The sequence below is a fragment of the Pseudorasbora parva genome, chromosome 25 (genome assembly GCF_024679245.1).
Source record: "Pseudorasbora parva isolate DD20220531a chromosome 25, ASM2467924v1, whole genome shotgun sequence".
NCBI lineage: Eukaryota > Metazoa > Chordata > Actinopteri > Cypriniformes > Gobionidae > Pseudorasbora > Pseudorasbora parva.
The window spans coordinates 13,030,529-13,054,668 of record NC_090196.1 but is presented as its reverse complement, the minus strand read 5'-3'; the positions used below and the strand labels follow the sequence as shown (position 1 = coordinate 13,054,668).

General features: G+C 37.4%; 2 protein-coding genes across 8 annotated transcripts in view; one reads left to right on the top strand and one right to left on the bottom strand.

Annotated features, from left to right (window-relative positions):
- ccdc33 (coiled-coil domain containing 33) overlaps nucleotides 1-14,064 on the top strand; it is a 34,867-nt gene extending 20,803 nt beyond the window's left edge. The window contains exons 1-13 of one of the 7 annotated variants that reach the window (XM_067436719.1): nucleotides 468-714; nucleotides 1,304-1,476; nucleotides 1,592-1,655; nucleotides 4,328-4,523; nucleotides 8,072-8,160; nucleotides 8,526-8,657; nucleotides 10,556-10,649; nucleotides 10,890-11,014; nucleotides 11,106-11,195; nucleotides 12,684-12,800; nucleotides 12,917-12,989; nucleotides 13,740-13,767; nucleotides 13,925-14,064. In XM_067436719.1, the coding sequence (XP_067292820.1) occupies nucleotides 670-714; nucleotides 1,304-1,476; nucleotides 1,592-1,655; nucleotides 4,328-4,523; nucleotides 8,072-8,160; nucleotides 8,526-8,657; nucleotides 10,556-10,649; nucleotides 10,890-11,014; nucleotides 11,106-11,195; nucleotides 12,684-12,800; nucleotides 12,917-12,979 (1,188 nt within the window). In that variant the 5' untranslated portion in view covers nucleotides 468-669 and the 3' untranslated portion in view covers nucleotides 12,980-12,989; nucleotides 13,740-13,767; nucleotides 13,925-14,064. Of the gene's footprint in view, nucleotides 1-467; nucleotides 715-1,303; nucleotides 1,477-1,591; nucleotides 1,656-4,327; nucleotides 4,524-8,071; nucleotides 8,161-8,525; nucleotides 8,658-10,555; nucleotides 10,650-10,889; nucleotides 11,015-11,105; nucleotides 11,196-12,683; nucleotides 12,801-12,916; nucleotides 12,996-13,739; nucleotides 13,768-13,835 lie in introns of those variants that run through there. The other 6 variants (XM_067436715.1, XM_067436717.1, XM_067436714.1 and 3 more) reach the window with 6 other exon arrangements.
- Nucleotides 13,913-23,887, bottom strand: LOC137065145 (cholesterol side-chain cleavage enzyme, mitochondrial-like). Its single transcript, XM_067436713.1, has 9 exons — nucleotides 23,606-23,887; nucleotides 21,949-22,104; nucleotides 21,675-21,874; nucleotides 20,467-20,670; nucleotides 17,090-17,250; nucleotides 16,534-16,700; nucleotides 14,429-14,507; nucleotides 14,153-14,344; nucleotides 13,913-14,052 (listed from the first exon to the last, which is right to left on the bottom strand). The coding sequence occupies exons 1-9, from the start codon at nucleotides 23,845-23,847 to the stop codon at nucleotides 13,930-13,932; spliced, it is 1,524 nt and encodes a 507-aa protein (XP_067292814.1). The 5' UTR covers nucleotides 23,848-23,887; the 3' UTR covers nucleotides 13,913-13,929.
- Between the last annotated feature and the right edge of the window lie 253 nt (nucleotides 23,888-24,140).

Here is a 24,140-nt window from a genome sequence, read left to right as displayed (position 1 = left end):
GTAGTCTTTCATCCCCATGAGACGAATATATAACATTTTCTGTCTTTTCTCAGTCTAGAAAGCACCAAATTACCAAGATAATTTCACATTTCTACAACATTAATGACCCAGTTTAAATACAGATTCATCTTCCCAGCGCTGAAGTACCCCTTTAAGACACAATCTTAACAGAGTGGCTAAGTTTATGCAACTAGCCCCAGGATGCACTATGGGACAAGCAAACCGGTGGAGGCAGTGTGATGCTTTGGGCAATGTTCTGCTGGGAAACCTTGGGTCCTGCCATCCATGTGGCTGTTACTTTGACACGTACCACCTACTTAAGCATTGTTGCAGACCATGTACTACACCCTTTTATGGTATTCTATGGAAAGTCCCCATAAAACATGAAAACACAATCCGTGTGTGTATAATTTGATTGTATTTTATATTTAATGTATGTTTCATACTGTACATTTATATGTAAGTAATGTTTTCTATCAGTGTATCTGTGATCTTGATTAACATGAATGTTGTGCTTTCTCTTTAACAATTGCCATAAATGTTGCCAGGCAGGATTTGTGTTGTGGTAACCCAAGGTCAGGTTGCTAACAGAGTCAGAGCTGTCTCTTCATCCAGCCATTCGTTCACCTATTTAATATTCCTGACAAGATCTCAGAACCTTTCAGCCTCATGCAGAACTCTGAAAATCCACAGAATGAAGCTACGAGCGCACAGGTAACCTGTTAACAGATACTGGTGGTCTGGTGTCCTTTACTGCTTATCTCACAACAGGTCTTTGTATATGATGGTTTATGATGGAATGGAGAGAAAACGGGGTCCTAGTTGAGTGAAATGACAGAGAGAGGATAAACAGGGAGTGTTTGTTTGAATAAGATGGGTTGGTGGTAGTTAACCTTCAGTCCTGTTTGCATATTGGGGAAAAAAGTGTATTTATGTAGTTACCATAACAAACTGTTTGGAAAATGAGTTAAAGACCTTCCTCCTATCTTCATTCTCATGAAACTCTATGTGGCCATGTTTTGGATTTTATGAGTATATTTAGTTTATTATTATACATTTTTGAAAATGCAGGAATATTACAGGCCAGTGACGTGCTCTCTAAGTACTGGGATATAAAATGATATACTGTAGTAGCTTAGTGTTTGTTGTCTAGGCTTAAAGTTTTGATTAAAGTTTATGAGGCACATGAATGTGCACACATAAATCATTAATAGTTAACACTGCAATACTCTATTAAAAAAATAAGAATTGTCAATTTTGACTTCATAATGACTTCAAACATGCTGTTTGTTTTCCCCCTCAGATGGAAAGAAATTCCTATGATTTGCCATCACATGACGCCCTCTCAAAGATCCTCCTGGAGTATCTTCACCTCGTCAAAAATCCTAAAACTCAGACCAGGACAGAATCTGCACCCCAGAAAAAGTCCAAATCTAAGCTCAACCGAACGTTTGATGTGCATTCAGCACAAAAAAGGTAAAATAATATAACATGATGCCTTCTACAATTACCAAAATACAGTTTTTGGTTTTAGTTCGAACCTATAATTTCCTTTTACTTTGATATGTTGCTATAAATATTTCCTTTTCAGTTCATCACTACCTGATTTCAGAAATGACCCTCATGCAGGTGAAGTCACTGAACATCAAAATAAAGTAAGTAATAAAACTGTAGATTTATATTTGTATGCTCCCTTCCCTATGATAAACGTTTCCCAGGTGCTGCCTGAAGAGAAATTCAAACTTATTCAGAACCAGACTTGGCATAAGGTGTAGTCCACTTTCCATTATCAGCCTAAAGTATAATTCAGTTTTAATGCGAATGCTTAGAAAATGCACACATCTAAACACATAGACTTTCAAATTATATAGTTCATTTAAGAGCGTATGCGAACACAGGTGCTCGACGAATGCGCGCTAAAAAGTTTAAAGATAAAGTATGTTTTTCATTAACACTTTTTATACTGGTTAAAACTATCTTCACATCCTGATAGCAATCAATAACAGAAGTGGTCTAAATATTAAAACATGTACATATATCAATCTGTGGAAGTCTCAGAACCAAATATTTTTCATCCTATCATTGCATTCGGTCCATATCATGCCATCAGCGCTCTTCATGCCGCTATGCAGAGTTGTAGAAGATAATGGCAAACAAACAGCAGCTACCTTTTACAGTTCCTCCTCAACCATAGACTGTAAAAAAAGATGGACGACGCACTCTCTTCCATTGAAGAAGCCAATGTCCCAATTTGCCGCTGACATCTTTAGCTGAGTCAGGTTCTAAGGCTGTGCAGTAGGCTAGTGTACATACACTATGCACATACCTTAGCATATGTCTAAAAATCAAAGCATACTTTATTTTTATGTTATTATTCTTCATGAATATACACACCGTGATTCGGCAATTCAAATAAAAAAAACCTAAAGATCATCTCAAGGTGACCCCTATAGGCTATGTCCGCAATGTTCATTCTATAGTACGGTTTGAAGAAATACAGTATGAAAAGACTGTATTGGCTTTGCTTTTCTCATCATAACGGAATCATTGCAAAGCACCCCGCAGAGAAAGATAGAAAGAGAGCAGCCCATATGTGCTTTTATAATATGATTGTTTGAAGCAACAGTACAGACTACGCAGAGCCTCTTTTAGCGGCGTCTACCGGGACCAATCTCTCTCTCCATTCACTTCTTCATTGGGTTCAGATGATTCCCTCCGTCTCCTCCCCTCCGCGGGCCTCATCTCATCACCCATCATCATTCTCACCTTGCATGTGTGCCCTTTCAATTAAGCGCTCAATTTCTTTCAGACGACCCCAGGGAGCCACAAGCACACTGGCCCAGATTGGAATCGCCTAATCGGTCCCTCTCCCACCCCTCCCATTTCTGCGCACCCGACCCCCAACGCGGACCCCCTTCCTGCCCACAGTGACCCTGAGTGAAAAGCAGACGCCTCGGTGGCATGTTACATGACACGCGACATACGACTAACACAATGGCACAAAAGGATGTCTGGAAGTGCGGCACATCCCACAATGGCCCTGGGCTGCAGTCTGTTTAGCACAATACAATGTCTCCAAAAGGCTATTGTTCAGTTCCATAGAATGAACTAAAGTAAAGACATGTTGACAAATGTAGATGTGCCAGAATGACTGCATACTAGTAATATAATGACTTTGGTACACATCCATTTGTGTGAATACGCGCATGATTTGAGCTCTATCTCTTATTTTAGGTAATACTGTTTCCCTGAATATTTTTATCCATGTCCAACAATTTCAGAAAAGGGATTCTGGAGGAAAAAAATACCTTTCATTTGGAGGAATTCATCCTAATCCTTATCCTCTGTAGTTCTCATTCGGTTCCAGTCTCTGCTAACTAGTTGACGGACAGCGGCTGTTTTAACACACTTTAAAACCGATAGTAGGCTATATCTGCCATAGCTTTAAAAAATATATATATTTTTTAATGATTCAGGCACAAAAAAATAATGTTATTTGGGCAGATAGTCAGATTCAGACAAGCGTCACATACAAACTGCTGTTGATCATGTTTTGGCGCGGTGATTCCCTCAGAATCCCGACTGAACATGTGACTTTGATTCCACCTAGTGGCGGGAAACTGCATATGCCGTTGCATTAATGTAGTAATTATTTTTTTTACTGATTATGCCATCACTGTTATGAGGCAACTCCTAACTAAAACATAAAGTCAGCTATACATTTTCATTTTTCATACAATCCTTGTATAATCTTTGAGGAAAAAAATATTACATTTTAATGAAAGACAAATTAAATTATTGTTTACAGAATTTAATAACTGACTTTTAAATTGTTTAAAGCAAACTGTTAAAATATGCAAAAAATATATTTATTTTTTTATTATGCTGAAACCATATCCAAATATTATGAACATTTGGTTAATATACTGTATATAATTTTAACTTTGAGAGCCTACATTTATTTTTTAGCATAATTTTGCTTCCCTCCAAAGTTGAAAATTAACTTAAAGCTTTTTAATTGGATATTGTCAAGATTAGTTAACAATACATGCTAAAGAAAAACACCAAATGTTAAGATAAACACCAAATTACATGGTAGTGCAATGGTATTCTTTGAAGCACTTTATTGGGACTTTTCATGGTACTTTGAAGTACCATGAAAATTGTATATCAAAGTGGTATTACCATCTGATTCTTGGGTTATGGTTTATTCTCTTGCATTTTTCTTGCTATTATACTTTGAAATAATCTCCTAAATGGAAATTGATGGTTTCGCAGACTATGTTTGCAGGCCATATGTACATATACATTTTTATTTCTCCTCTAGGAGTTGGAAAACTATCGCGCGGCTATGCATAAGATGGCGGATGACATCATCAACCTGCGCTCTCAGGTGAGCAAGCTGGAGTCTGAGAAGGGTCTGCTGAGGCATGACCTGTCCCTGCATCAGGACCTGGGCCACACCCTGCTGGACGACACCGACGTTGACATCATGACCAAGACCGAGATTGCTGACCGGATCGGTATAATTCCTCTCACTATATTCACATTTTAAAGCAAAATCCTATAAAAGTTGGTCAAAACACTTTACCAATTAGCCTTAGGTGATTACCAGCTACAGTTAGTGCTGCCATTTCTTCAGCCCTTTCAGTAAATTAACTAGCTGGGAAGCAGTCAAAAATGTATTTGGATAAAATCATCCCAGTTATCATCCTGGCATCATTTATTACATTTACATTTTAAAACCTGCTGCCACAATGCCAGCAAGCAGTGGCGTAGCACCAAATTTTGGGCCCTGGGTACAAACCATCTTGCTGGGCCCCCGTACCATGTATGTGTATGTATAGAAAACGGACTTCCCTGCCTCGGGCCCTGGTTACTCAGTACCCTTTATCCCCCCAGTCCCACGCCCCTGCCAGCAAGTCTCTAAAAAACTAAAAGATAAACTAGCTTGCTTAGCAAGCACTGCTAATTAGGGTCTCTTTTTGATGTTAGCAGTATCATTCATGTCTATAGTACAAACTAACAAACACTAGGATTAGTGTAGTTAGCAATACTCGTGTTACATGGCAAACATTTTAAAAAAAGTTATGGAAACATTTCCTGTTAGCTGGGTAGCTTGCTTGGCTAACACTGCTAATAAACATGATGCTCATATGTACATGCAGAAGAATGAAACAACATCAGACAAAAGTTTTGGGAAGTGTGTATTGAAGTTTTTAACATTTCTGATGTTAAAAGTTGTGAGCGTGAACTGATTTGCACAGGTGTCGTGTCCTCACCGAGCTGTGCTGAGGATTGATAAGGCTTCTCATTTAGCTAAGGGAATCTGATAAGCACTTACTGCCTTATCTGCTGAAGGACAGTTTGCGTCCCTCACATACTCATATGCACACAAACACAAGGCTCCGCTTAAAGGACACGTCAAAGACCTTTGAGGCCTTCAAAGCAAATGCAGGCTTTAATTTCCTCTCTATGGCGAATGTGCTGCTTGGCTTTCAGGGGTTTAGATAATGTCTGGAATGTTTTCTCTATAAATATCTCCAGTGTCATGGTCACAACATTTGTTGATGTTTCTGCAGTCCCCAGAAAAATGTACAGATTTTGACTTAACCATAATTACATCATATTAAATTATATCTATATATTCAATTCAATTAAAACGGAAATATAAATGTCCCTATCTAACAGGCTCTCTCAAAGCTATGCACAAACATTGTTGAATGTTCGTTCAAAGTTTTCTGCTCTTTAATAGCGTTCTCAGATGTTAGCACAAAAATTAGATTTTCATAGAATACTTTTTTTCTAAAACATTTGTTTGAATTTCATCGACCATTTTTTAAATGTTACTTGTTTTAGAATGTTTAGAGTACATTTAAAAGTAACATTCCCATGTTCGACAACTGATAAAATGGAATATTCCCTTAACGTTCACCAAACCTATAGAAAAATTCTTAAAGCTACACTGTGATATTTTCCCCCATCTAGCGGTGAAAAGTTCTGATTTCGTTTTAACTCTTACGGTGGCCGATTTAGTCCAAGATTAACATGGCAATCCCCTCTTCACATTCGACACGGTGCCACTGAGTGTTAAAATGTGAAAGGCGAAGCTTGAATTTACGGGTATGTCCCTCTTTGGCTAATGTACTTTCAAGATGGAGGGGCAACATGGCGACCGGCATTCAAACCCCTCACCCGTATGTATTTTCAATGGCATATTATAAACTTACGAGAATACTTTATTACTTGAAAGAAGTAAATATACATTAAAGGTGCACTATTCAGCTTTCGTCCACTGGAGGGCGCCAATTCAAAATAAATCGTAGTATGATGACGCAAAGTGTGAGCGCAGCATCTTGGGAGATGTGGTCTTCTCATTACAGCCGGTGGAAAATAGGACTCGGGCAGAAATCACATTCATAAATGCGGTTATTAACGTTACTGTAGTCTAAAGCAGAGCAGGACCGAGTGTTATGGCCCTGAGCACAGCTGCTGGAGCGTTTGTTAAACAAATACCCGCCTCGCGAATACCGGGACTTTTATTATGACGGGACGGGACACATTCGCCGGGCGCCTGCACAGATCCGCTCTTCCGGTTATGATTTTGATGTAATGTAGCTCTGTTTATCATATTAGATACATTTAAGTGTGTTCAAAACGATGTTATGACTTTACTCCGTGCGTTCACTTGTTCACACTGCTAAGAGTAAAGCGCTCCTGCGAAATAAAAGCCGAAACCGAGGGTAGCGCAGATATGACGCAATTGACAGGCGACTCCCTCAAATGCAATGCTGAAACGTCCCGGTCCTTAGTTAAAATAGCAATTTTCTCACAATTTACAAATAGTTGGAAACTTCTGGGATATTGTAGGTACTCAACTGAACAAAATATATAACACCGGCCTAGTGGTTTTTGGATATTTTACTGCAAAAATACTACATAGTTCACCTTTAATGAGCACATATATCTTTGAAAGAACTAAGTGTTTTTAGCTAAGAATAAACTAAAAAAGTTACACAGTGTAGCTTTAAAACTGGATGTTTTGAACATCCAGTGAACATTCCGAAATAACATTACGGCATCTAGCGGTGAGGATGTAAATTGCAACTATCACCAATCCCTTTCGAAGCACATAGAGAAGCTACGGTGGGCGACACAGGACAAAGATGTCGTCTGAGACAGCAGAGAGTGACTTGCACTCTGTAGAGAAGTTTCTCCATTCAGGGCTACTGTAAAAAACACTGCAGCGCAAAATGGCGACTTCACCATAAGTGGACCCGCGGTGTATGTAGACTGAAATGGCTAATTTTAAGGTAATAAAGCATAACGGTTCATTATATAAGGTCTTTATACAGCACTGAAAACATAGTTATGTATATTATATTACATTTTCATCAATAGATCCTCATAAATACTACACACTGCACCTTTAATGCTAACATGTTAAAGTTTTAAGAACATATTTTGGCAGCTCGTACATATTTGTTTCATCCATTTTCAAATTGAGTACTCATCGGAGTGGTCAAAGACCCTGGGACTTTAGTCGCACTTGAACCACGAAGGCACAGAAGAAAAAAAAAAATAATAATTTGAGGAGTTAAAAAAAGTAATCAATTTAGCCCCCTTAGGAATTAATGTTATGCGAGGAATGCTTCAGAACAAATAGAAACCTAACAAAAATGTCAACAAAAAATGCTACATTTGACCAAAAATAGACTTTATATGTGTCTCTAAATGCATTCTGAAGAGATAAACTGGAGAACTGACTCTAGGACACAGGGAATAGCTCATTTGCTCCATATTGTGCTATATGGCCATCTGGTGGCAAGAGTCTTGAAATATCATGTTATAATTATAATGTATATAATTTTTTCCCCCACAAGAGGTCGGCCAAATTGACCCAAATGTGAGAGATTTTGATCTGATTTGAGCTGGATTATGCAGGTATTAGAGTGCAAAAAATTGCATTAAAATAGAAAAATTATTGATGTTTGAATTATGTTTCTTGGTGTGATGTTGATGTTTGCTCATTCATTAAGCACTCATTAATCTTCTATGACACTTTCTCCAGCCTCTCTGAAGTTCAAGCTCTCCAGTGAAAGCAGCAAAGCCACTGCCCAGAAGGACAGAATCCAACAGCTTCAAAACGAGCTCATCAGGGTTGGTTAATCAAGGCCAGATCATTTAATGTTTTTAATAAAAGCTGCAGCAGTGCTCAGAGACCGCGCGTTTCCTTTCTGAAGCTCCAGGGGTCCATTGACTGGCATGCATTTGTAATGTTTGCTGGCAGTAAGGAGATGCTGTATCAAATGCATTAATGTTTCCTCCCAAGATCATTGATTGGATCAGGTCGTTGAATTCTGTCTCCAGACTGCATGGCAAATTGCTTGATGTATTTGATACAAAGATAAAAATACACAAGGCTGGCTGGAGTCTTAATAGACCCCTGGCAATTGAGTTAACCCCCTGCATGGACTCACTGGGCCTGTGTGCAGAGTTTTAGCTCTTCATTTTGCTTATTGCAGAAGAATGACATTGAGAAAGAGTTTGTCCAGCTGCAAAGAGCACATCAACAGCAGCAGGCTGTGCTAAAGAGATATCAGGCCCGTGGCAGTAAAATAACTGCACTGGAGGATACAGTTCGCCAACAGGAAAAGGTATTTAGCTTTTCTGTACAATATGCTGTTTTTGTCATTTTTCAACAACCAAACAATCAAGCTATCAAAATGCTCATAATCCAGTTTGGGACAAATTCATCTGACATCATTTATCACTTATAGTCATATAATAATCATTCTAATAGTGTTATTTTGGCGCTATTGATGTACTATTATAGTCATTGATGAGGGTTACGCATTAAAAGTAATGCAAGTTGTGTAATCAGATTACTTTTTCAAGTAACTAGTAATGCATTACTTTGACATTTATAACAAAAAATGTGTTACTTTTTTCAAAGAAGTATAGTAATAAGTAAGAGCAGTATTGTAAATAACACTGTACAGGCGTGGTAACACAAAAATAATCAGCCCCCATAAAAAGTAACAAAGTTATGCAATTAGTTCATTTTAGGGAGTAACGCAATATTGTAACGCATTACTTTAAAAAGTAACTTTCCCCAACAATGAGTATTTATTAAAGGTGCACTATGTAGTCTTTTTGCAGTAAAATATCCAAAAACCAACTATTCGTAAACCAACTATTTGTAAATTGTGAGAAAATTGCTATTTTAACTAAGGACCGGGACGTGTGAGGGAGTCGCCTGTCAATCGTGTCATATCTGCTTTACCCTCGGTTTTATTCTGCAGAAGCGTTTTTCTCTTAGTGGTGTGAACATGTCACAGCAGCGCCGAGTGAACGCACGGAGTAACGTCATAACATCATTTTAAACGCACTTAAATGTATCTAATATGATAAACAGAGCTGCTTTACCTCATACTCATGACCGGAAACGCGGAAGTGCAGGCGCGCCGGTGCTTGCGAGGCAGGTATTTCTGTAACTATCGCTCCAGCGGCCGTGCTCAGCTCCACAACACTCGGTCCTGCTCTGCTTTACACTACAGTTGGGTTAATAACCGCATCCATCAACATGATTTCTGCCGAGTCCTATTTTCCACCGGCTGTGAGGTGAAGTCCACATGTCCCAAGATACTGCGCTCACACTTGGCGTCATCAAACTACGCCTTTGTTTAGAATAGGCTCCCTCCAGTGGACGGAAAGTTGTATAGTGCACCTTTAATATTTATTAATATCAACTTTTGTTAATGTCAACTTAAGTTTATAATAATAATAATACATTTATGTTATTCGTCTAACATTTACACTTATCGGCCACTTAATCAGGTACACCTTGTTAGCAGAAGGACCCTTTTTACTTCAGAACTGCCTTAATTCTTCATGACACAGATTGGACAAGGTGCTGGAAAAGTTTTGGTCCATATTGACATTAAAGCATCACGCAGTTGCTGCAGATTTGTCGGCTGCTCACCCATGATGTGAATCTCCAGTTCCACCACATCACAGAGCTGCTCTTTTATTTCAGCTTTATTTAATTTACTGAAAATGATTTTTAATAGTTTTGGTTTACAGCACTGCATTCCAAAACCTCAGAGACTTTCTAAAAATAAAAAAAACATAGTAGTAGACATACAAGTAGATATTTTGAAGAAAGTCTCAGCTTCTTTTCTCCATACAATGAAAGTCAATGGGATCCAAAATGTTCAAGCTCCTAAAAGGACATAAAGGTATTGCAAAATGAATCCATGAGACTCAATTCTCTATTCCATTCTCTATTCTATTCTCAAGTCCTATTATAGCTTTTGGTCAAAAAAAAAAAAAAAAAAAATATATATATATATATATATATATATATATATATATATATATATATATATATATATATATATATATATATATATACATACTTCCGCTCTCCATACTCTTGGTTATAGTTGGTTGATTTTTGCTATTTCTTTTCATATCTACCTAATGCATAATGTGTTGTATTTGTTTTATATTAAATGTTTTATATTAATATTTGTTTTATTTCAATGAGCAGGTCATTGAGAAGATGGAGAAAATATTGGATGCAAGACTGAAGGAAATAAATAAAGAAAATTCAAAGAAGAAGAGAACAGCTGTGAAACATAAAGGTGTGCCAAAAAACTAATTGACATGTTTCAGTTATAATTTATTAGTCAGAGCCATTGGCTTAACGGTTGTGGTGCTCATGCTGGAAATTTGGGTTAGAATCTGGCCTGCAACATGCCCCCCCCCCCCCCCCCCCCCTCTCTCTATAGTTTCCAGTCCTCTTACTAATTTCTTTATCAATGCAAAGTGTTGAAAGCTTTTCAGAAATTGCGACTGACAAGTAATCATGCTGTTGTATGTAGATGAAGAAGAGCTGAAGAGAAGAGAGATCGAGTCTGTGCTGGCGGCAGAAAACTCTCGACTCCGAGCAGAGCTGGACAGGCAGCGTCATTTACCCCCACCTGTCATCATTCAACAGCCTGTGCAGGTAAACCCCAGACCACCGGTAGTTTCCGCTCAAACAGCCATGCTGCATGAATGCTTTATTGTGCACATTTCATTAATGGTTTTGATCTCAGTCCCATCAGCCTTTCTCAGACAGCGAGAAGCTGGACTTATTGACGCAGCTGGCGAGAGCTGAGGGTAGAATCCAGACACTGGAACAGCAGGTTTGATCCTTTACTGATTTGAGAAGACATTTCACTTTCACACCGTGTAGATTATGGGTTTGGGCGCAGTGGTTGGCAGGGGTGGTAAGTAATCAAGTAAAAATACTTTTATACTTTACTTAAGTATTTTTTTCGGGTATCTGTACTTTACTTGAGTATATTTTATTTGCATCTACTTTTACTCTTACTTCACTACAATATTAAAGGCAAAGTTTACTTTTTACTCCAATACATTTCCCCATGCCCGCTCCAAGTATTGAGTATTCATTACACTTGATTTCCAAACCGGTCTGGTCGGTCATGGATGATCCAGTCGGGTATAGACTTGGAAAAGCTGACAAGTCAGGTTTGCCACACTAACGTTAGCTCAGTGTTTCCCCAACTTTTTTATTTTGCAGCACACTATTTACTATGAAAACATCGGTAACATTTTACAATACAGGTGCACTATTATAATTCATGCCTAATGCACAGATAATCATGAGTTAATGTATTACTAATGAAGAACTAAACCATTTATTAATGATTAATGCCTCAGCAACTAATGAACATTCTCTATGATTAATAGATTAAGTAATATATGAATTTCTATTAATTAAATATGACCATTAATTCCCTAATAACATATTAGATAAACTAATAATGTAAATTTATTCAAAGCATGCATTCCGACTCTTAGTTGTCTGTTTAATTCATCGTTAATCATAACAATTGGCAAAATTATAGTATGACTTTACTTGTTGAGGCACATGACTATTAACTAATTATTACGTAATATGTCATTGTGGTTATGGTTTTTGAATTAATTTTGAATTAGTTAATAGTATCTTGCTCCTTATCTGTTTTATGGAGCTAATGTTATGGAACATGTCTATTTTAAGTTTAACCCCTATACTGCGTTAAGGTGCTTCATTGTCTCCTATTAAATTGCAAATCTAACAAATTCTTAATTGCAGTATCTAATCTTATCATTTGTTCAATTAAAGCATTGCATATCAGTCCCAAAAGATTTTATCTGCTTATTGATATTTACAGTTAATTTGAATATTTACTTTTTACTTTCAGTACTTGAGTACATTTTAAATCTGATACTTTTGTACTTTTACTCAAGTGATGTTTGAATGGAGGACTTTCTACTTTTACTGGAGTATTTTTTTATTTAGGTATATATACTTTCACTCGAGTATAACTTTTGAGTACTTTTACCACCTCTGGTGGTTGGTGCAAGCGAGCTGCAGTGCTTATGTGGGGTGATCGACGTTTGAATCTGGCATGTGACTTTTCCCGTTTGTTCTTTCTTTCCCATATCATTTCCTGTATCACTTTATCTTTTTACCAAAGAAGTCCTAAAAAAATTACCTGTTCCTGTTTAGCTCCATAGAAATATGTTTTAGTTTACACAAACATGGAAAAAGACACTCCAGCCAACTCAAGAAATTTTAATAAATAACGTTTTTTGAACACGGTCTTTGTGATATTGGTCATCAGCTGAAAGAGAACTCCAGACAATGGGGGAAAGAGAAACAAGAGATGTTGACTCGACTCAGTGAATATCAACATGGATTCTCTCGAACATCAACCATGATTCTTCTTGATCTGCCCGTGGTGAGTAAATAACTACTGCTCATTGAAACTTATAATTATTATTTGTTTGACTATGGAAATGTATGTACTATATCAATGTTATCGTCTATTGAGTCGTCTTTTTTATTTCCTAACAGAAAAGTGTGACTGATTCTGTATTGGGACATTCTAGACACAGGCAACTGGAACCTCTGAAGTGATCTAATCAGTGTTAGTGTTAGTAAAACACATCACAACATTTATATATGCCATTTTTCTTTTTTTATATTAATAACCCTATAGAATATTTGGATGCATTTTGTTTTTTGTTTTTTGTTCATATTTATTTCAATATTTTTGTTTCTAAAAATATAACAAGACATGCTATTTACATACTATTCAGTCAGATGTTTGGACACATACTGTACTCATTTCTTTTTACTATTATTATTAAAGTCTGAGAAATATTAATTATAAAGTCATCAAAACTTTTAATCCAATGAGGAGTTATCAAGAAAAAATTGTATTTTTATTTTAAATCAGTGATATAGTTTTTTGAAATAGATTTTGTTTACGTTTTCTATTTTCATTTTCATTTCAGTTAAAGTTTTTTCAGTTAATTTTGTAATGTGCTTTTGTCATTTTTTTATAGTTTTTTAAAAATAAATAAATGTGTATATATTTTTTGTTCATTATGATTTCATTTTTATTTTTAAGTACATCAAGTTATAAATGTAAAATAAGAAACGTTTTATAAATAAAAAGATTAAAATAAACTTCAAATAAAAATGAGAAATGTATATTTTGCAACTTTTTAGATTTTATTTTATTTTAAATAACGAGAACGTTTATTATGATTTTAATTTCAGTAATATTAATATCCCTGTTTTAAATGCACAAAAAAAATTATTCAATAAAAAATACAAAAAATTTAATTATGTTTTGAACATTCTTCAAAATATCATCTTTTATGTTCCACAGAAGCAAGTCTGGAACGAACGACATAATGGTGAGTAAATGATAGAACAATCCATCTAAGATCATTAAAAACTTAAATTGAATCCAGTCTTTTGACAGATATTACATCTCAAAGATGGATTGTTTGCTGTCCCTAAAGCTCAGTGCTGTATCCAGTTCAGTCCTCGACATCATTTCTCCGTTTGCAGCTCTGCTATCTGCTGGCGTTCAGTGGCTTGATGGTTAGCATGATGGGCTTCTCAGGCAGTAAGATGAGCTCGAATGTGCTCCTGATCTCCACCTGTCTCTGCTTCTCAAATCTGAAGTTCTCCAGCATCTATAAATATGACAAAACAACAAATAAGAAAGAAAATCAGCCCAACGTTATTTAGCCACTTAAGAGGATATGAGGTTCCTCGCTTTAGAAATGCACATACATGAATAAGGAAGAGCTGCATCTCTGTCTCGGCGATCCTGCGGCCTAAACACTGGCGTGGGCCGAAGCCGAAGCTCAGGCTCTTGAAGTAGTGGCTCTGGGATCTGACCCAGCGAGAGGGACGGTACTGCTCTGGGTGCGGGAAGACCCGATGATCACGACCCATAGCGTACAGACCCAGCTGAACTAAAGTCTGATCCAGACAGACATGAGAACATTTGTTTTGTGTTCAGTTTGTTGAGAATGAATTCAGCAATATCCTTACATTCATACTCACCCCAGCTGGAATGTGATAGTTTTGAAGGACAATGTCTTCTGTGATGTATCTTTGTAGACTCACTGCTACAGGATGTAACCTTCAAAAGAAATTGAAGGTTAACAATTAAACTGACATCATTGTAATTTGTGTAAATATTGACGAATTTCACACATTAAAGTGGTCATGAACTGATAAATCTAATTTTCCATGAGCTTTTAACATACAAGATGTCATACTATATGAAAATCTATTATGAATAGTACGTTTAAAAACTGAAAACTTTCTTCTTAGTCCAAAAACGGCTTTTATTGTAACCAAGTCCAGCAAATGACTCATTGTGGAATCATTGTGCTATCTATCATAGATATAGGTGAAAGAAAACCAACGCCTAATTCATCATTGGATCTTTGGGCCCGGCCACTGGTGTGTTAGTGAGATGACGAGGATAGAAGAGATACAGGATCACTGCACTAAAAATAACAAAAGGATCCTAATTCTAGGAATGTGGTCATTTATTTTCAACAATGTGAATGTTTCATTTGAGCATTATTTGAAAACAGACTTTTACAATATGGACTCGGCAATAATTCCACAACATGTGAGTAACTGTGTTAATTCTAATGCCTGATCTGAGACCATATATATATATATATATATATATATATATATATCAATCACACACACACACACAAATTCATTAAAGAATACTCCCTTTACAATTGCTGGATCTGTCAACCAAACAGTGCAGTTTGATCAGTGACTGAGCTCTGGACTTGCGCCAAAACTCCTCTTATACCGTATTTTCCGGACTATAAGTCGCACTTTTTTCATAGTTTGGCTGGTCCTGCGACTTATAGTCAGGTGCGACTTATATATCAAATTTAATTTATACTGACTGACAAGAATAAGAATAGCCACGAGAATGCGCTCTATGCTGCTCCTTTAGCCTAATATTAACTTAAAGACAACAACTTAGAAAGACTGAACACAAACAAAATGCCCCCATAAAGAAAATCTTATTCTGCAAAATACAAACAGCATGTAGTAAAATATGCAGCGTTCGTCTCGCGCGGCTGAGCCTCTCCCGGCAGAGAGTTCAAGCGTCTGTGGACTCGTTCCTTCAGCTCTGGCCATCTTGCTTACAGTCCGCAAGTAGCTTTCTTTGTCTTCTTCATTACAGTTAAAGTAACCTCTGCTTTTCGCCAGTCCCTTACAAGTTTCTCACTCACTTCAAACTTTCTTTCTTCTGCTCGGTTATGCAGTGAAGCAGGCACGAGCGAGTGCACGCGAGCGGGTGCTCACATGTGCGCGCGGCTCCCGCTCTGCCCTAATGCGACTTATAGTCCAGTGTGACTTATATGTTTTTTTCCTCTTCATGATGCATTTTTTGACTGATGCGACTTATACTCCGGAGCGACTTATAGTCCGGAAAATACGGTAATTTTACGGTAAAGTCTCTTATTTACATTGTTTGCAGTTTTTGCTATGATTAAAGCATTCATTAGTGTGCAGAAATCTAGTGTGACGAGATCACTGCACATGCGCTCATCTCTTTTCATAATTAGTTAACCTTGAGAACTGTAAAACGAGAGCTGTGCTAAAAGTTTTCCAGAGTTCCAGGAGTAATACTGAGCTATTTCAAATGCAAAGATGTTAGCCAATCACAACAGTGGGGATTTAGACTGAAGTCTCCCAGGGGACACAGCCCTTCAAACGGAGCGTTTAAATTAGAGGTTAAAATCAGGGTAGGAAAAATGCCTTTTATTTCCAAATTTTATGTAAAAATCCTACTAACATTATAAGTGCATCCCAGGAAACATTATAAAACAATAAAACCCTACAGTTCATGACCCTTTTGATATTGAAATGGTGTTAAGTTATATCAGTGTAAAAGTCTATTTAAAAACAATATTTATGATGGATCTTTATAAAATCTAATAATTATATAAATAAAAATCATAAAAGAATACACCAGCCACTAGTAAAGTGGCTGTAAGTGGCTTTGACCTTAAACAAAAAGACAAATGACTTAATACAAAATCAACTCTTGGAAAATAAAGTCGCTGTAGTTGAACAGAAAATCGTTTTATGTTGTGATATCTTGGAGTGAACTGTTTATTTACCTCAAAGTTTCCTTCAGAGCTCCTTTAAGCAGAGGAACCATCTTGAGCATCTGCATCACGTCTCCTTCAGAGGCGACACGAGCAGCCGAGATTTCCGCCCGGATCTCCTCCTGCAGATCCGGGTGTCGGGCCAACTCATAGAGTGTCCACATCAGTGTGATAGACGTCTGACGCACACAACAATACAGAAAATATCTCAATACATCAACCTTGAAAACGTTTCTATTAAACACACTTTATACACATCGAGTTCATATTCTGTACTAATACCACCCAAAAATGAAAATATTTTAATCAGCTACTCAGTCATGTTTTTCCTCTTACTTCTGAAAAACACAAAATATATTTTGAGGAATGTTTTTGTCCATAAAATTGAAAGTCCAAATGGAGTCCAAAACAAACAACATTGGACCCCACTAAACTTCCTTACATGGACAAAAACGTATCTTCTTTTGTGTTCTTGCAGAAGAAAGTCATACAGGCGTGGAACATGTCGGTGAGTAAATTATGCCATTTTTATTTCTAGATTATCTCTGGCGTTGATTATTTATCATACCGTGTCGACCCCTCCAGCCATCAGCTCCGTGACACTGGCCTTTATGTCCTCGATGGACAGTTTGTCCAGCATTAAAAGGCTAGCCAGGACACCAGGATATTTCCCACTGGCTTCTGGATCTTTCCTCAACTGTCTGTAGATATTCTGGATACATCGGTCAGCTTTGGAAAAACCACAATGAGATGAAAAATCAGTGGAAGTTTCAAGAGAAAGGCCACGATATACTTTAAGAGAAATCGAAGAACTTGCATGTTGTAATTGCGAACAAAATCAGGCCAAAATGAAGTGCCCTATTTTAAAGCTACACTGTGTGATTTTTTCCCCCATCTAGTGGTGAAAAGGTATATGACCATCCAGTGAATAATAGTTTCTGTTCCTCTCAATTTCGATTTCGTTTCAACTCCTACGGTGGCCGATTTAGTCATGGCTTCCAGTTCGACCTCTTCGGTGACTGTTGCTTCAAGTGATGAGGTTACGTTTGAAAACTATTATAATTTGCAGTTATTTAATTTGCCAAATGATCTATGATCAAATTAATCTATGTAAAATGAATAATAGTTTCACGTTTTCGTTATTTTTTACCATTTCATTGCTAACATCAGCTATCAGGTTCCCAGACGAATGCAAGCTCTTAGTAAAGTAACTTTTATCAGTGCTATCGTTATTCTGTATATTGTACGACATCACTAGCGTAAGGCAAACAAATTATAATGCAATTCAAATATTAATCTCATGTTATCCGTCATAGAACACGGATTTATGTTATAAGGTAAACAATACTTTTTCATCATTGACGCGAGGAAAACTATCCTAGACGTCGTTCTAGTGTTATGCACAGCACACCATGATATAATTAGCCAAGCAACAATAAAACTTCCAATATACACAAATAGGCTGAATTAATATTAACGTTACCTATCGAGAAGAAAGCAGGCAACGTTGGCGTCCTTTTTAAAATCGTTGCTCCTCATGAGCTCTTTCCATCTTGGAAAGGCCACTCCAATATTTACTTTTGTCTTGTTGATTTGCCCGTTGCGTTGCCGTCTTAATTCTCTTTTCCGTTTCCTCTGATACATATCCCGCAATGTTACTAGGTCCCCGACCCGGGTCGAATTCGGTAATCAATTCCGGGACGTGGGTGCTATTACACAGAAGGTGTACCGGGAATATTGCGGGTCCGACGTGCAGTGTGAAAGGGGCTTAAGAGTGATCCTCCATCATCATATAGCAGCCTCAAGCAATCCTCCTCTTCACATTCGACACGGTGCCATCGAGTGTAAAAACGCGAAAAGCGAAGCTTGAATTTACAGGTATGTCCCTCTTTGGCTAATGTACTTTCAAGATGGAGGGGCAACATGGCGACCGCCATCCGAACCCTCACCCGTATGTATTTTCAATGGTATATTATAAACTTAGGAGAATACTTTATTACTTGAAAGGAGTAAATATACATTAATGAGCACATATATTTTTGAAAGAACTAAGTGATTTTAGCTAAGAATAAACTGAAAAAGTTACACAGTGTAGCTTTAACGGTCAGAGCTCATGGCACAGGTCGTGGCCATGTCCGAATCCATTTTTGCTAGCTTAACTACAGAAAAAATGGTCAGCGTGCCCAGGCGCAAGGTCCAAAATAGTTGTACCTAGTCTCTTCATGAGTCATGGCTGTGTTTTAGGCATAACGTGTAATAAACCAATCAGAGTCTCATCTCCCATTCCCTTTAAAAGCCAGTTGCGCTCGTGCCATGACGGATTTGCAATTTACGGATTTGCAATTTACGCAATTTATGGCGGAACTTGCGAGCGGAAAGACGAAACTCTTCTCAAGAGGGGAATCCTTGTATTTTTAATATTTAAAAATGTTTGTGTGCTGATGCGCATCCCTGTGTGTGTGATAATTAGAGTATATGCTCGCTGTGCACCTACCTATGGGCACATATTACTAACGTGCTCTTTAAATGACACAAAAATACTGCACTATTGACTTTAGACCAGGCTTTTGTTGCCACAAAATAGCAACGGTTGCCACAAAATAGCAACGTGCCAACAATGCGTCTGAACACACCTTGTTTTAAGACGTGCACGCCCATGGGCGAACAGATGGGCGCGAGTGCATTTGCTTTTTAAACAACATGGCGCCGGACGTGAAAATGATAACTGCGTCGGGGTTAAACTTGCAAAAAACACGTGTTGCATTGCGTAGTGTGTATTTCCCAGAAAAGTTCACTCCGGCTAAACACATTCAAACTCCCATTTTCACATGGCGATGATGTAATAGGTAGGTGTGGCTCTGAGCATCCGCCTTCTTTAACGTGGTTCATTTCTCCTGTTTAGTCTATCGAGGTCGGAGGTTCACGTGTAAAAACAGGAACACACAAGCCGCTTTATAGAAGATAACGAAGTTGTAATTCTAATTGAAAGTGAAAGTGAAACTGTTTTTTCATGTTTAACTCTTTCCCTGCCAGCGTTTTTGAAAAAGTTACCTGCCACTGTCAGCATTTTTGATAATTTTCACAAAATGTTCATGGCCTCAGAATATTTTTTGTATGAATATCTGAACATACAATATGTCAAAAGAAAGAACAGACTCTCCCCAGACAGCAATATAGTGTACATGTGGATTCCACGTGTATCAGATCTGGGCTGGATCTAGATCGACACTATATTACTGTCTGGGTCAGCTTTTTTTTAAAAAGCCCCATTTTATTCTAGCTTCATGCATTCCGTTTTTGTCACCGCTTGAATGTGGGTAAGTTTAACACAAAAAAGCAACATTATAAGCAAAAATGCTGAGAAAATCATGTTTTTGTCAAAGACTACATCCAGATCAGATTTAAAGCGATGATCAAAACATAGATGGAGTAGATCGAGTCCATCAACACCTCCAAAGCGTCACAGACCTATAGCTCATCCTGGGACGACATTTCATTCAGTGACATTCGGTTTTGATTTATATGCTTAATATTTGTGATCGCATTATTTTAAATATGCATCTGATTACATATGCTATTGCCTGTGTCTGCTTCTTCTTCACATGTGTTTTGATCTGGAGATTGAGTACTCGTTCATAAGATGTGTAATAGCGCCCCCTACCGCATGACAGTAAAAAAATTGAAATTTCCGTCAGTGGCTGGGAAGTGTTTACTTACAATTACGAATATTTCTGTCAATGCCGGGGAAAGATTTAAGCTGCTTGCTTTAAATCAATCTATTGTATAAAGTGCTATATAAATAAACGTGACATTAATGTTCAATTGCAGCGCACGTGCAAACATCCACATCGCAATTTTCTCAACTGCTGTTTTCTCAGCGCCTGAAGTGTTTCCAGGCAAAAAGACCAGCATAAATGTAATTCTATGCAACCAGTGTCAAGCTACCCTGGTTAAAGATGCCGTCCCAGGCCTCCACGTGGTCTTTCCAGATTTTGGCCCCCATGCGGCGGAGCAGGGCCGGAGGGAGGTACAGCATCGGTGAGGTGGTCTTGAACATGAGGGTAATGCAGTCGATAAAGTGCTGGGCGTCTGGATCAATGTAGTCCAACAGCAGACCCAAACGCTCGCCGTACAACACGGCACTCACGGCTGAGAAAAATACACAGGGTTAGCTTTCAAATCCCCTTCACTTACACACAAGAATCATACAGAGTTCTCAGTTTTGGGTGAACTATCACTGTAAAAATCATTTGTAACTTTGTTCAAAAACCTGTTAAATTAATATAAAAAAAGTGCTAAACATTTTGGCAGCAATACCCTGTCATATATAACTTTCTTGTATAAATTTCTCTTGCAGAATATTTGTTTAATATATATTTAAAAAAAATTGCTGGGTCTCAGATCATGATTTGGTTTATTAAGTATGGAGAAAGCCTTGTTTTATCCGCTAATTGCAGTGGAAACATTTCAGCAGTTAAACTTTATACAGTAAGTGTGTTAAATTATTATTATTAATATCATTATTAATATTATTAGAAGTAGTAGTAATAGTATATAAATAGTATTATATTATATAACACTTAATATTAATATTATTAGTGTGTGTGTGTGTGTGTGTGTGTGTGTGTGTGTGTGTGTGTGTGTGTGTGTGTGTGTGTGTGTGTGTGTGTGTGTGTGTGTGTGTGTGTGTGTGTGTGTGTGTGTGTGTGTGTGTGTGTGTGTGTGTGTGTGTGTGTGTGTGTGTGTGTGTGTGTGTGTGTGTGAGCCTGTTTATGTGGTTTATGAGGACACAAATTTGTATAACTACATGGGTATTACACTATAAATGTGGTTTATGAGGACATGGAGAGTCCCTGTAAACCACATAGACCAACATATGTGTGTGTGTGTGTGTGTGTGTGTGTGTGTGTGTGTGTGTGTGTGTGTAAATATTACAATTTAATATAATGGTTTTCTCTTTTAATATATTTTAAAATATTTATTTCTGTGATCAAAGCTGAATTTTCATCAGACATTACTCCAGTCTTCAGTGTCACATGATCCTTCAGAAATTATTAATATTAATATCAATACATTAATCAACTTTTTCACATTGCAGTGTACAATTGTAATAAAACGAGAGTTGTGTTTGTTACTGATGGTGTCAAACTCACATTCCAGTGCGTACTTGAAGAGTTCATGGGACAGATCTGTGGTCCATTCATTTTGTCCACTCCTCTCAATCTTTTTATAAACACGAGCCACAAAGTCCTGCCCGACCTCATCCAGGAGCGGCACAAAGTTCCCCTGCACATTTGGAGAAATCACCTCCTTGTTTAGAACGATCCTATTAGATTTCCAGTCCTCTCCATCTCTGCAGGAACAAATCAATATCTTTTACCATTCCAGTAAACGTGGTTATAGCAGATCTGGAAAGACGCTGCCTACTTTAGCAGGACGCCATATTTGCGGTTCCTGTAGTCCCTGTAGGAGGTCCACGCTTCCACCCGGAGTCTCTTGGGATAATGACCCTCGGCTTTGAACAGGATAGCAGCGTCTTCAGGTTTGATGATGTTCACACTCTCGTAGTATCCAACTTTTTCCCTGTACAAATGCAGATATAGGAATGAAATAATGTTAGATGTTCAGATGTTTCTGTATGAGGGTCAGTCGCCTCACCCTCATTTTATTCGAATTAAAGGGGTGGTTGATTGCCCCTTTTTACAAGATGTAAAATAAGTCTCTGATATCCCCAGAGTGTGTGTATATGAAGTTTTAGCTCAAAATACCCCACAGATTATTATTTATAGCATATTAAAATTGTCACTTTTTGAGGGTGAGCAAAAACACACTGTTTTTGTGTGTCCCTTTAAATGATGCAAATGAGCTTCTGCTCCCGGCCCACATTCAAGAAGAGCTCATGTTAGCAGCTCCGATTAACTCATGCAGACAAGCACTGAAAATGTCAGAAACTGTTCAGCCTGTTGTGTTCAAACCGGAGTCGGACAATAATAGAGAGACTCAAGAAGAAGTGACAACGTGTAGAATGTAACAAGACGTTTTTGAATGGTGTGAAGAAATGTGAAGTTGACGATCTTCAAGTCATTGTTTAGCATGTCATGATAATCTCACCCTCTTTATTGTGTGTTGCTTGGGGCGGGTTTATGTAAATTCAAGGGTTTGTGATGTCACTAACCCAGGAGGAAGCTTGTTGTAGTTCCTAGCAGCCATTTGGTGCAGTCCTTATAAAGCAATTTCTTTAAAAGAAAATATCACCCTTTGATTTGAACTTTGAGCGCCATAATTTTGCAGATGCTGTTTATGCTCAAAAAGCAAAGTTACACACTAATAGCTAAAAGAGTAAAATCATAATCAACCACTCCCTTAAAGGCTAGTCACGTTTTAAATATAAAATTAAATGTAAATTTAAATAAATTAAAGACATTTGAATATATGTATGCAAATTACTTTAAAGGGATAATGTATATGTATTTTTACAACACCGCACATAAATAAATACTTTTTATTTGGAGATCTTACCAGAACCTGTTCATCATCAAAGAGGTAAATTAAAGGGATAGTTTTAAAGATGCATTTTTTCATACATTCATCTAGGATGTTTAAGTTTTTCAACTTAAATTACATCAAACTGAGTTTAAAAAATCTATAAACCTTTTTTTTTTCGTGCTGGGCAATTGATTAATCACATCCAAAATAAAAGTTTGTGTTTACATAATATATGTGTGTTTACTGTGTTATGTTATAATTATTATGTACATCTTAATACACACACATGCATGTATAAATATAAGATACATCATGTAAATATATATACAGTACATACATGCAAATAGTTCTTATACACGAAGGACTGTGCATTTATATATACATAATTATAAACAGTACACACACATATAATATGTAAACACAGACTTTTATTTTGGATACAATGCATTGTTTGACAGCCCTATTTTGTTTATTAATTTCTATGAATTTTTTAAGGCATGGAAATCACATTTTTCCTGAAATATCCAGATGTCCATGGACAACCTGTATATTGCAGACTATTGGTTACTATTAGTTTTTTTTTTAAGTGTTGTTTTACCTGTAAATGGGACCAAACATATTGAAATTGTGCACCATAATCCGGTGGATATTCCTGAGGCCATCCATTTTCCAGAATGTGTAGAGACTCGCCACACTGTTGTTCCATAGTCCAGGAATCTCACTGAAGGGCTGTACGGTAGAGCGGTCCTTTCTTCCTGAGTGTGTCGTCCTGACCTGCGGCAGGTGCTTCAGTGTGGACAGACACTGAGCCAGACGGGCCCTCAGACTCCAGCGGTCCATCACACCCTCTCTCTGGCGCTCCTCTCTCTCAGTGTCTCATGGAGAGCAGCCGTTTGCTTTAATGACTTCACACTTCAAGGATGATGGTCATCAAGTGTGCTCAGGACATATGCAAAGAGACCACCCCAAATTCTCTGGGACATTCATTAGATGTGGAGTTATGTACATTAGATATACATTTATATTTTTTAAGGGTTCTTAAATTTAATTATTAATTAATTTATTATTAATTTATAATTTAATAGGGTTCTTCTGATGTCCTTGGCCTTTTATATTTCTGCAAAATGTAATAA